The sequence below is a fragment of the Rhipicephalus microplus genome, chromosome 2 (assembly GCF_043290135.1).
Source record: "Rhipicephalus microplus isolate Deutch F79 chromosome 2, USDA_Rmic, whole genome shotgun sequence".
In the NCBI taxonomy this organism is placed as follows: domain Eukaryota; kingdom Metazoa; phylum Arthropoda; class Arachnida; order Ixodida; family Ixodidae; genus Rhipicephalus; species Rhipicephalus microplus.
Window position 1 is genome coordinate 292864029 of NC_134701.1, and position 13413 is coordinate 292877441.

At 48.2% G+C, this 13413-nt stretch overlaps 1 protein-coding gene across 1 annotated transcript in view; it reads right to left on the reverse strand.

The window, feature by feature from the left end:
- The window catches only part of Tango4 (transport and golgi organization 4), an 87985-nt gene extending 74938 nt beyond the window's left edge, over window positions 1–13047 (reverse strand). Inside the window, exons 1-3 of the mRNA XM_037429260.2 lie at window positions 12911–13047; window positions 12693–12799; window positions 12467–12600 (exon numbers count right to left, since the gene is read on the reverse strand). Of these exons, the coding sequence (XP_037285157.1) occupies window positions 12467–12600; window positions 12693–12799; window positions 12911–12916 (247 nt within the window). The 5' untranslated portion in view covers window positions 12917–13047. The remainder of the gene's footprint in view (window positions 1–12466; window positions 12601–12692; window positions 12800–12910) is intronic.
- Between the last annotated feature and the right edge of the window lie 366 nt (window positions 13048–13413).

A 13413-nucleotide genomic window follows, 5' to 3' on the forward strand; every position in this document is an offset into this window, starting at 1 on the left:
GACCTCGCCACCTAATGGGTGTCCAAACCGAAACTTGGTCACCAGGTTCATAATTGACTTCTCGATGGCGGATGTTGTACCGCTGTGCATCTGCGCACTGTTGAGTTCTTATGTGCACACGGGCCAGTTGACGTGCTTCCTCAGCATGCTAAATGTACTCATTGATGTCGGGGGCTAATTGGTCGTGCTCGTCTATGTCCTCATACGGGATCATGGCGTCTAGCATAGTTCTGACATCTCGACCATAAACGAGCCGAAATGGCGGGAAGCGTGTAGTTTCCTGCGTTGCAGTGTTGTACGCAAATGTTACGTACGGCAGGATGTCGTCCCACGTTTTGTGCTGCACATCCACGTACATAGAGATCATGTCGGCTAGCGTTTTGTTTAGTCTTTCTGTTAAACCATTACTCTGAGGGTGATACGCAGTGGTCTTTCGATGGGTTGTATAACTCAATCTGAAGATATCATCCAAGAGCTTCGCTGTGAATGATGTCCCTCGATCAGTGATGACATATGACGGGGCGCCATGCCGTAGCACAATTTTATGCATAAAAAACTGGCTACTTCAGCTGCAGTCCCTCGTGGCAATGCCTTCGTCTCAGCGTAACGCGTCAAATAATCGGTTGTGACAATAATCCATTTGTTGCTAGAATAAGACAAAGGAAACGGGCCTAGGAGGTCCATTCCCACTTGATCAAATGGTGTAGGGGGTGGATCGATCGGTTGTAGATGGCCTGCAGGCTTTAAGGGTGGTGTCTTGCGACACTGGCATTCACGGCAACCCTTCACGTAGCGTTTGACACAGGCAGACATTTTAGGCCAGTAGTAGTGCTGTCGCACCCGATCCATAGTTTTTGAGTAGCCCGGATGGCCGGATGTGGGCTCGTCATGGCAAGCTAATAAGACGTCATCACGGAGGGCTTCAGGCACAACGAGAAGATGCAATCTGTCACCAGCACCAGTGTTCTTTTTGCATAAGAAGCCATTTCGTAGGCAAAATGATGGCAACGTTCGCGACATTGGACGAGGAATGGGTGCGGTGCCACCTTCTAAGTGATCTGTAATCATTCTTAGATCGGCGTCATTTTGTTGCTGAGACATCAGATCCGGCCCGCTCAGCGTTGCCACGAAGGCGCCGTCCTCTTTTGCGCTTGTACTGGTGAATTGGAGAGGTGCTCGTGATAGCGTGTCAGCATCTTCGTGCTTTTTGCTTGACTTGTACACGATGGTGACATCAAATTCCTGTAGGCACAGACTCCATCGTGCTAACTGTCCTGAAGGGTCTCGTAAATTGGTCAACCAGCACAAAGCATGATGATCAGTCACCACTTTAAATGGTCTTCCGTAGAGATATGGCCTAAACATTGTAATTGACCAAATGACCACAAGACATTCTTTCTCTGATGTAGAATAGTTAGATTCTGCGTGAGACAGTATGCGACTTGCGTAGGCTATTACCCGTTCAATGCCATCTTGTCGTGTTACCAAAATATCTCCAAGACCAATATTGTTGGCATCAGTGCGTACTTCTGTGTCAGCATCTTCATCGAAGTGGCCTAGCAAGGGAGGGGAAGAGAGCCGGTGCTGTAGTTCCGCAAAGGCAGTCTGCTGTTCGTCAGCCTAGACAAATGGTGTGTCATCATGTGTGAGGCGTAATAGTGGCTCCGCGATGTTGGATAAATTTTCAATAAAGCGCCGGTAATACGCGCACAGACCCAGAAATCGTCTAAGACTTTTCTTGTCAGTTGGAGTTGGAAAAGTGGCGACAGCAGCAGTTTTGTCAGGATCAGGCCGAACACCAACGGCGCTGACGACGTGACCAAGAAACTTTAATTCTTCGTAGCCGAAATTACATTTCTCAGGCTTGAGTGTGAGATTGGCCAATCTTCGAGCACATTCCGAAGGCGACGAAGATGCTCGTGAAACGTTTCTGAAAACACAACGACGTCATCGAGGTAGACGAGACAGCTTTTCCACTTGAGGTCTGCCAGGACGGTGTCCATCATTCGCTGGAATGTGGCTGGAGCGGAACAGAGGCCGAAAGGGAGCACTTTGAATTCATAAAGGCCATCCGGCATTACAAAAGCAGTATTTTCCCGGTCACGTTCATCGACCTCTATTTGCCAATAACCACTCTTCAAGTCGACGGACGTAAAATACTTCGCGCGGCGCAGCCTGTCCAGAGAATCGTCCACTTTAGGCAACGGGTACACGTCTTTCTTAGTGACATCGTTCAACTTCCTGTAGTCGACACAAAAGCGAAGCGAGCCATCTTTCTTTTTCACAAGAACGACTGGTGATGACCAAGGGCTGCTTGAAGGCTGTATCACGCCATCCTGAAGCATTTCCTTAACCTGCGTTTGAATCGCGTGCCGTTCGGTTGACGAAACACGATAAGGCTGCTGCCGTATGGGATGTGCGTCGTTGTAGGTGATAGTACGGTGTTTCGTAATCGGTGTTTGACGTATCTTCGAAGAACGTGCAAAGCATGTGTGGAATTCCAGCAACAGCTCGCTCAAACGCTGCTTGTTCGCTTCAGAAAGCGTTGGATTGATGTCGATGCTGCGGAAAGGCACTTCAACAGTGCCGATGGTCTCGGAAGCAAAACACTCGGTGACATTGGCGACTGGGTCGGCGCAGGCGATGAAAGTTCCAGGAAAAAGGTGCCAGTGCTCGTAGCTGAAGTTTGTGACAAAAACGTTGCAGTGATCATCACGAAGGTCAACAAGTCTTCTCGCTTTGTAGACACCCTCAGACAGCAAAAGCAAGTGATTGCTTTCTACGACTGCTTCACCGTGCATCACTCCGTCCCACGCCACCTGAACCACGACAGTTGTAGAGGGTGGTAACGTGACAGCGTCGTCGATAACACGAAGAGACACTCAGAAGTGGCTGGGGTCTGCGTAAACTGTTGTGGCATTTGTGGTCGCGAAAGTGACTAGACGTCGTTGAATGTCAATTATAGCACCATGCTCCCTGAGAAAATCCATGCCAATGAACAGATCTCGAGAGCACTGTTGGAGAACACTAAAACTGGCAACAAACGTACAACCACGGACTTGCAATCTTGCCGTGCACGTACCGAGTGGCGTGACGATATGCCCGCCAGCTGTACGAATTGGCGTGTGGTTCCAAGGAGTCGTTACTTTCTTCAGAAGGGCGGCCAGTTTTTTGCTAATTATGGAATAGTCCGCACCAGTGTCCACTAAAGCGCCGACTTCGCGACCATCTAGCAGAACAGGAATGTCTAAGGAAACTCTTCCGCAATCAGCCGGTGATGTCGTTGTCGATGTATCGTCGGTACCTTCAGTCTGCGTCGATAGGGAGCCTTGAGCATGACCAGTCTGAGCGGCCTTGCCCCCGAAGGTCGCTGTGGCTAGTTTTCCCGACGCGGGCTAGGTGACCAGCCCTGCACCATGCCTGAATAGGTGCGATGATTCAGCGAGAACCGCCGCGGTGATGGAGAACGTGAGTGGTGCCGAGATGTCGATCCGCGCTGCTGGGCAACGTAGTCCGCAATTTCCGGAGGCCGTTGGCCGAACCTAGGAGGTGGGGAGTTGGCCGAAAAACCACGACGTCCCAGCTCTCTATAAGTGCACTGTCGGTAGATGTGCCCAGGTTCGCCACAGTGATAGCAAGGAGGACGTCGATCAGGGGCCTGCCACACGTCTGATTTTCGCGGAATCGGTCGGTGGTCGCTGAGGTATGGGCCCGCTTGGACTGCCTGAAGCATGGCCGGGGCCGTAGTATGAGTAGGAGTGAAATGCCGTGCAGGTTGTCGCTGAGTTTGGTTTGCCAGAAGCATGGCAGGGGCCGCGATGGGAGGCGGAGCCAAAAATGATGCTGGCTGGAGTAGAGTTTGCGCCAACGACATGCGAGGAAAGTCATTTAGGGGCCGCAGCTCTGTCTGACAGGACTGTTCTCGTAATGCGTGCTGAACTTCACCTCAGACGATGCCGGACAGAGAACTGATGGTGGGGGCCGAGGGTACTGAAAACTTCTGCAGTTCTTCGCGGATTACAGAGCGTATGAGCTCTCGGAAGAAGTCGACGTGGCCCCCAAGACCGCCCATGTAGTCCGTAGCAGAGGCAAAGTTCACTTGTCGCTCGTACGTCTGTGTCCGTTGCCGAAGCATGCTTTCAATCAGGACGGCTTCAGCAAGAAACTCTGACGTAGTCTTGGGGGGGCTGCGTACAAGACCACCGAACAACTACTCCTTCACTCCATGCATCAGGTATCGCACCTTCTTCTCTTCCGGCATGTGAGGGTCGGCTCGTCGAAAAAGACGCGTTATGTCCTCAACGTACATTGCTACGCCTTCATTTGGCATTTGCACACGGCACTGGAGTTCACATTCAGCTCGCTCTTGGCGATCGGGACTTGCATACGTTTCGAGAAGCCGGCGTTTGAAGTCCACCCATGACGTGAACAGACCTGCCCGGTTTTCGCACCAAACACGCGCCTCGTCATTCGAACTGAAGTAGACATGTCAGAGCTTGTCTGTGTCATTCTACATGTTATGAGCGGCAACGAAGTCATAGTGGGCTAGCCAATCCTCAACATCTTGATGGACAGCACCACGAAAGGGATTCGGCGTTCGTGGTTTGAACAGTGCATAGTGCATTGGCGTTGCGCCTTCCATACCGGCTGGGTTGGAGCCATTCGGGACGGCGCTGCCTGGGATAGTTGGGGCCGTCATCCTCTCTGAGAGAAGTCCGAACTCGGGGTCCAGTCCACGGATCCTTCGGCTAGCACGGTGAACAGGCGTAGCCACCGGTATGGGGCTGGAGCTTCTTGTACTGGGAGGGGTTCGGTGCATAGGGTACCCAGCACCTACACCAGTTGTCACGCGCTAGGAGCACGAAGAAACGTACAAGGAGACGCGACTGTCAAAATCTGAGACACAAAGAAGGACGGGTTGCTGGTCTTCGTCTTCTTCATTCACTGGCTCAGAACTGGCTCACTGTTTGCTGGCACAGAACACCAGGTGGCAATATACTGCAACACTTTAGGCTAAACAGAAGAATTTATCTGCCAGCTCACCCCAGTCTGATTCGGGAAGAGGCAGTAACCCTCAGAAAGCAGCAAACTAACACTTACGTTCATGGTACACTGCTTCACCACATCTCACCGAGTACTCATACAACTGCAAGCACTGTGATGTCCCAGAAACCCTATTCCATATGGTATGGGGATGCAGACAAAGCCCTGGAGCCACTACACTAACCGAAGAGCAATGGAAGGCCAAGTTATCAGACCTGGGTGCAGGAGATGGCAAGGGCGCGCGGGTACCAGGAATAAGGTGGCCACCCACCTTGGGCGCACAATGCATTTGCTCAAATAAACATTTATTCTCTCTCTCTTAAAACGCGACCAAATACTTCAACTGGCTTCGAAGCAATACTGATAGACTGTAGCGCCTTCAGAAGAAGACATCACATTGAAGTGAAGGTGTCAGTGGCCACCTTTAAATCAAACCAAGCAGCCAACTATTAGTCAATATGACCATTGCAGTGGCATAGCCAGGGGGTGGCACAACGAGCTCAGGCACCACCCCATTAAATTTTTTTTAGAAGCTTGCTTGCCAAGCTTCTTATGCTCACACCTTGTCCATCGCACTGCATCTGCTAGTTCTAATTGCTCCCACCAAAGGCACAGCTGTGTTCACTCCAATGATTCAAGCTTGCTCACTAGATGGAGCGCCACCTGAACGGCCGTGCCGCAATCCTCACTGCACACATGGTGTGTGCTCTTGTTAGATAGGTGACTGCTAGAGAGCCGCGCCAATATACAGTGCTTGCCTTTGGCACGCTTCCTTCCTCTTCACAGGGAGCTCACTCAGTGCACTTCGCTATGGCTACTCAGCATGAACACTCAGGAAGCCAAGGCAGCGATGGTGAGAGCTAGCTTGCAAGGCACCAGCAGCGCTGGCTCGCTGCCAAGACCCTTCGGTGAGAGCTTGTGAAGCAGGCTTTTTGTACTCGTCGCTAATTTTAACATAGACATCTTGCAAAGCGATGGGCTAGTTCAACACATGATGTTGCATTACGCTCTCCGATGCGTGCCATACTGCAAATGTCCCACTACCAGCAGAGGGACCTATATTGACGTTGCCTTCTTGAACTTTCCACTGCATCCCATCATTGAAGATCCCTTGGCAACGTACTTTGCGAATCACAAAGCAGTCATTTTTCAAAGGAAAAAGAGTCCTCAAGCTTATTGTAGGATGCCGTCCTTGTAATTCATGAAAATATATGTAATTTACATGTGTATACGGTGCGTCAAACGTAATAAACAATGTGTGTGTGTGTGTGTATATATATATATATTATTCAAAAAAGAAATTCTGTGGGTCCGGTGCAAATATAATTAGGAACAAAGGAGCACACTTACGAAAATTTGATAGTTGTTTACTCTAAATTTCGGCCGGGGCACGGCCTTCGAAGGCCGCGCCACGGCCGAAACGTAGAGTAAACAACTATCAAATTTTCGTAAGTGTGCTCCTTTATTCCTAATTATTATATATATATATATATATATATATATATATATATATATATATATATATATATATATATATATATATATATACTGATACGAGCATGTAGTGGGTTTCTGGCACTTGATCTGCTAGGTATTGCTGAATTGCTGAATCCCGCGAGGACGCTCCCCGTTGCTGGGTCGACGCACGTTAGGGTGAAACCCCTAAAGGCCCATCCTGCGATACGCACACTGGCGGTACAGATGGCCTGCTTTGCCGCAGTGGTAGCAAAGGGGCCTGTTGTCAGAGGATTTCCTACCATGCTGCGGGCAGTGAGCGCCGCCGACGTTATGCTGGACATAGCCACCTCACTCAACCTGGCGGCGAGCACACCCAAGCAACGCAGAGAGCTCTGTGGTGCCCTCATGCAGCCCGAGGACTAGCTAGCTGGGTGGCTTCGCCATGGCACTCCGTGCTTTTTCACTTGCAATCCTATCATTGCAAGCTGCCTGCGCATTACCAGAGTTCAGCAACTTTTATGACTAGGCCGAAAATTGGGTGGCGACCATCAACACTGTCAGATTTCGCGAGGCCTGGTTGGACCAGTAGAAATTGGGGGTGGCTATCGAACAAATTCAGGATGGTGCCGCGGCGTGGTACAAGTATGAAGGTGTGAAGCAGCAATCCTGGGTGGAAGAACGTGCTGCCCTGATTGCCACTTTGGCCAAATTATCTGTGCCTCCGGCGAGTCCAACACGGCCTTCACCGAAGACGGAATGCTGGAGGGGTTCCTTCCCGAGGCTGCAGCTGTGCACTGCAGTTCATCTTTTCAAGCTTCGGACTGTGATGGTATCTGGCGTAAATCCTCTACAGCCAAACGCCGCATTACAGCCCCATCACTCAAGTTCAGCATTGTTTAGACAAACACAAATCCTGACACCGCTGGTACTTGACACACTGCCATACCAGGAATACGACGTGCCACGGAGATAAGAAACGAGATCTATTTTCACCCGTAGGAACAACATCCTTGGCTATCAGAGCCCGTCACCACATGAACGTGGGACAGTGGCCTACTGTAGAACACTGCCCCTCGCATGGAAGACTTGCCCGTACGGCCTAAGCCTCTCTCCCAAGCTATGGTCACTGAGCAGGAAGGCTCATTGGTGCATAACGGTCTGTTAACATCCACAGATTCAGGCCCCACATGTGTGCCTACCAAAAGCTACGCACTGGAAACGTCGCAAACCAAAGCTGAGGTTTGCCTCATCATCACGGTTCATCAGTGCGATCAGGATTGTTTGTTCCATCTTCCGTTCTGTCTGCACACTGCAGAAGAAGCTGATGCGTATGATTGGACGAGACCATCAGGGATGCATTTGACCGCCCATCAGACTATCTCACTACTGTAGCAGGCCTTCAGTAGTGGCATTTTGCAAAAACATGCGCCCCTGCTCGCGGCATCATACCAGAGCCTGTCAGTCATGCGACCATACAAAGGCAGTCAATTCTATCAATTCTGTCAAGGCAATCAATTCGTCTACCAGAGACTAATGAACCTGCTTACCGTGCATCGCCGCAGTATTCCCGAGACTGCTCATCCATGTCCGCATGAAAAAGTTTCAGGCAAAGATTCAAGACAGCTTGTGTTGCACATTGGAGGCACTTCGGGCCCAAACGCGTGTCAGCGTGGACAGGACAGACCTCCCTGGTGCAGCCAACACCGTCTAACAAAGACATCGTAGGCAAGCCCTCACAAGTTTCCACATGAAATAAACCGAACCCAGCGACAAATCCGATTCCGGCCAGCAGACAACACACAGTCAGATACCCAGGCAGGGTTGCAACGTGGCCGGTTCTGACCACTTCGATGCAGCCAGCATCGCCCTTGAGAAACACTGTAACTGCTGCAGATAGCCTCGCCCACCAGAACATTGTCGTGTGGCCCATCAGTCATGGTTGCAGTCATAGCCGAGTGTGATGATGAAGACCGACACTGGCACTCTGGCACCGGCCCGCATTCTATGCGAGCGAGGTAGAGGAGGAAAAAGATAAATAGAACGAATAGAACAGCCGGCCCCCACAGCAAGGGTGCTGTTTCTGTGCCGTCATTCGTTACAATACTTATATATATATATATATATATTGCTACGGGGCACCATATATGCCAAGGAATGTCACGTCATTCATCAGAAAACGACAGCATACCACCCGCAGACTAACGGGCTAACGGAACGATTTAACCGCACGCTAGGTGATATGCTCTCAATGTACGTGGCATCTGATCATAGCAACTGGGACCGTGTTCTCACATATGTCACAATCGCATATAACACTGCAGTACAAACAACCACGGGATTTTCACCTTTCTTTCTTCTTTACGAACGCAAGCCTTCCTATACAATCGATACTCTACTTCCCTACCGTCCTGATGCTTCCGAGTGTCCACCTACCTCCGATGCTGCTCGACAAGCCGAAGAGTGCCGCCAGCTCGCCCGTACGTTCACCTCGAACGAGCAACGCCAGAAAGAAAACCGTAGCACCTCCCTTCCGGATCCCAGCTATGCCCCAAGGTCTCTTGTGTGGCTCGCCATCGCATACCAAACTCCGGGACTCTCATCGAAACTTGTCCCTTGGTACGTGGGGCCTTACACCATTTTGGAGAAAACCTCTCCGGTTAATTTCCTAATTGAGCCAGTTTCCCGATTGGACGACATGCACTGGCGTGCACGCGACATTGATCGTGTTTCCCGCCTGAAACCGTACCATGAGCCGCTGCCTGAAACTTCTTAGGTCGCCAGGATGGCTCCTTTTTCAGCGGGGACGATTGTGAATAAGAAGATGTGCCTGCAGCAAGCAGCTTCGCCAACGCCCGGCTATCTCGGCTCGTGCTTCGGTTTGCTGCTGTGCCGGTCTCTGGACCGTTCTTGACGCTGCCTCACCGCTGTCCTTAACGACTAATAAACCTCTTCACTATATATATATATATATATATATATATATATATATATATATATATATATATATATATATATATATATATATATATATATATATATATATATATATACACACTGTTACCACATATTTAATTTAGATTTAGGTATGTGCACCTGTGTAGCGGGGAACAGGGTGGTCAAGAGCTCGCTGGCGCGCGTTCACTGCTGTATACCGTCGAGTCAACCATCACACACACACACACACACATATATATATATATATATATATATATATATATATATACATATATATATATATATATATATATATATATATTCTTATATTGTTATGGGGAGAAGGTGTGTATGTATGTATGTATGTATATATATATATATATATATATATATATATATATATATATGCAGAGGAATAACTACGGTTGCCGCAAGGTTATAAATATGAAAGTAGATGCGCTTTCACATAACAACTGCTTATTGTGCCGACATATCGACGGGAACCCCGTCTTTTTCAAGGCATAATACTATTTACACATGTTCCATGTCTTCTTATAGCCTGTCGAGACAGGAGGGAAGGGGTCAAAAGAAAAGTAAAAAAGGAAAAAAAAGAAAGAAAAGAGAGAGAGAGAAAATAAAGAAGAAGAAACAGCGAAACGGGACGACAAACATAAAATATAGAAAATCTAGGAGAAGAAGCAAGACCGACACGGCGTAATTAGAAAGGGGCAGGAGTACTTAATTAAGGAGTACTTAAGATTAAGGAGTACCTGATTAAGGAGATGCGCGAAGTACTCCTTAATCAAGAATACCCGCCAGCTATCATTGATGACGCCATCAAAAAAGCTGAAAATCTGGACCGCCGGATTCTTCTCAACCACCAGAAAAACGCCGACCAACACCGCAACAAAAACTTGCTATTAACTTTCACGAGCAACCCACCGAACATAAACAAGGTCCTAAGAAAACACTTTAACATATTGGAACAGAGTGTGCGACTATCCAAAATTTTCACTTCTCCTCCTTGTGTTGTATACAGAGGGCCGAAAAATATAAAGGATCATTTAATAAATTCAAAGATAGGTGTGAAACCTCAAATTGGGTGTCATCCTTGCGGAAAAAGCAGGTGCAAGGTATGCAAACACATGCAGACAACGACAGTGGCGAAAAGCACCCACTCGGATTTTAAGCACAGGATAAGAGGTGCACTAGACTGTGACTCAGACAATGTCATATACCTCCTGGAATGTGGGGTATGTAACAAGCAATACGTGGGCCAGACAGACACTCCGTTTAGAATTAGATTCAACAACCATCGGGCACATGTACGATCTCTGCCAGGCCTTCCACTTTCAAAACACTGCACATTAAAAGACCACAGCTTTGATGACATCAGGGTTACACTACTAGAAAACAACTTTCGAACAATCAGAGAACGGGAACAACGGGAATCTTATTTTATCTACAAATTTAACACGATAAAATACGGAATAAATGAACACCCAGGCACTCTGTCAGCGTTACGACCGCTAAAAGACGCAAATGCTTCTCTCTAATCAGTCCGGTTTCATTACGACAATAATATTACCCTCTAACAAAGCTTTTGGCCTATGAATCTGACAACATAGAAATGATTTGCCTCATCAAGCACAGCTGGAACGCACAGATAAGTGGTCCCGGATGTCGTACGGTTTCCCCCCCCCCCCCCCCAACTTTTTCTTTTCTTCTTTTTTTTTTCTTCTTTAAGTTTTAACGCACATTCTGTTCCTTCACTGACAAGGAGCTGACAGCTAGGTGGTTTCGTTAACTTTTCCATACATGCGCGCATGTCTTCCCAGTGAGCCGCAACTGTGTGGTGACTGTCCCGGATGTCGTACAGTCTCCCCCCCCCCCCTGTTCTTTTTTTTTTCGTCTTTAATTTTTAACGCACATTCTGTTCCTTCACTGACAAGGAACCATTGCATATAATGAATATCGATGGCGGCGCCTCAATCACTGGCTTTTTCATTCCTCCCGACGCCACCAGCACGCACTCGAAGCGCTTAAGCCCTCCCCATTAACTTGCCCTAACCTTCAAAGAGGAACGAGCCGCCAGCGGACTACACGGAAAGGTGAAATACAAGAACGGCGGCTCACTTCCCACTTGGGGAAGAGTGGGTGCGGGGGAGGTATTGTTGACAATGATGACATTGCTCATCTACCTCTGCCCTACTCTGTTGAAATGCTGCCCCTATCTAATTACGCCGTGTCGGTCTTGCTTCTTCTCCTAGATTTTCTATATTTTATTTAATGTTTGTCCTCCCGTTTCGCTGTTTCTTTTTTTTTCTCTCTCTCTTTTGACCCCTCCCCTCCTGTCTCGACAGGATATAAGACGACACGGAACATGTGTAAATAGTATCATGCCTTGAAAAAGACGGGGTTCCCGTCGAAACGTCGGCAGAATAAACAGTTATGTGAAAGCGCATCTACTTTCATATATATAATATTATATATATATATATATATATATATATATATATATATATATATATATATATATATATATATATATATATATATATATATATAGTATTGTGGTTACGCCCTTATATGATGGTAGAGGAATTTGTATGGAGGATTCACGGGTTACCTGATGATTTCCAAGCAAGCTCCTTGAACATCTCCAAATGAATATGGCGTGATTTCTTTTTATTTTGCCATGGCATACAGAGTTAGAAATCACCATTTTAAGGGGGGTGCACCTCCCTTCCCCCACCCGCGGAAAATATCTGGCAGCGCCCCTGCACTATTGGAGAATATAAGATGAGGTGGCTACGCAGCACCTACCACACGTACGGCACTTTAAGTGGCGAAAAAAAGGAATTCAGTTAAATAAAAAGTTCAGCGAGGAGGTGGTCGTTAATGAAAACTGAGCGGTGGGGGCACGGTATGCACTGAAAACAAGCAGAGGAGGACAGAGGCCCTCCTTTTCTTGTGTGCGAGGTACAATGCCCCCCTCGGCCAGTTATCACGAAAAAAAAAAAAAACTCACTTTTTGGCACCTGGTCGTGGTAAGACGCGCGGTGCCCGTCTGTGCTGTGCCTGTAGGTTTGTGGGTTAGACTTGACAAGGTGCATCACGAGGCTGTACTCGTCTTTCGTCTTGACATTCATTTTGAACTTCTCACTGTAATATAATAGGGCCAGGTTCGTTAGCGCAAACAGAAATTAGCCATGCTAAGGTCAAATATTTTGCCACTACGTAAGCCTGCCACTCACCTCGTGTCATCTTGCGGTGGAGGGTTCGCTTGGTCAGACAGGAACATGTCGTGCGTGCGTTTCAGAGATCGGAAGACCAGAGTGTGGACCGAGTGCTTTTGAACGTCCTATACGGGCAAAGTAAGCGAGAAATATAAGCGCACTTCAACAGAAACGAAACACTGAACGCAAACAAAAGAAGTGGCAATATACAGTAACGTTACTCCGGCGCCTCTCACCTCCATGTTCAAACCAATTACCACCACGGTGTCTGGTCACCGCGAATGTTTGAAGATTAAACCACAGATCAAATCATCAACAGAGTTCCCACCATTGCGTTGCGGCTACGACGTTGGATCGTACTGGATTGAGTAACAACATTGTTGCCATGCGCAACATTAGCCAGTCAACTTTCTTCCGCTTTTGTATGGTATGGTCACCAGTATATTAACTCTATGGTACGTGGTCACCACCACGACCGGCTTTATAAATTTATAAAGCCGGTCGTGGTCACCACAAAGTAGCCACCATCATACAGTTTCCTAAACTCTACGGCCACCATAGTAAAGTGCCTAGAATATACTTACTAGTGTGCCGACCAGCATTTTCGATGGGAAACGCTGGCACTCCCGATGATGTCTTCCTCCAGTAGCCACCAGACGGCGAAACCCTTAGGGACAATGCTATCCGAGCGGCGGGGCGCACCTTGCGAGAGCGCGATAATCGATGGTGAAGTCCCTGA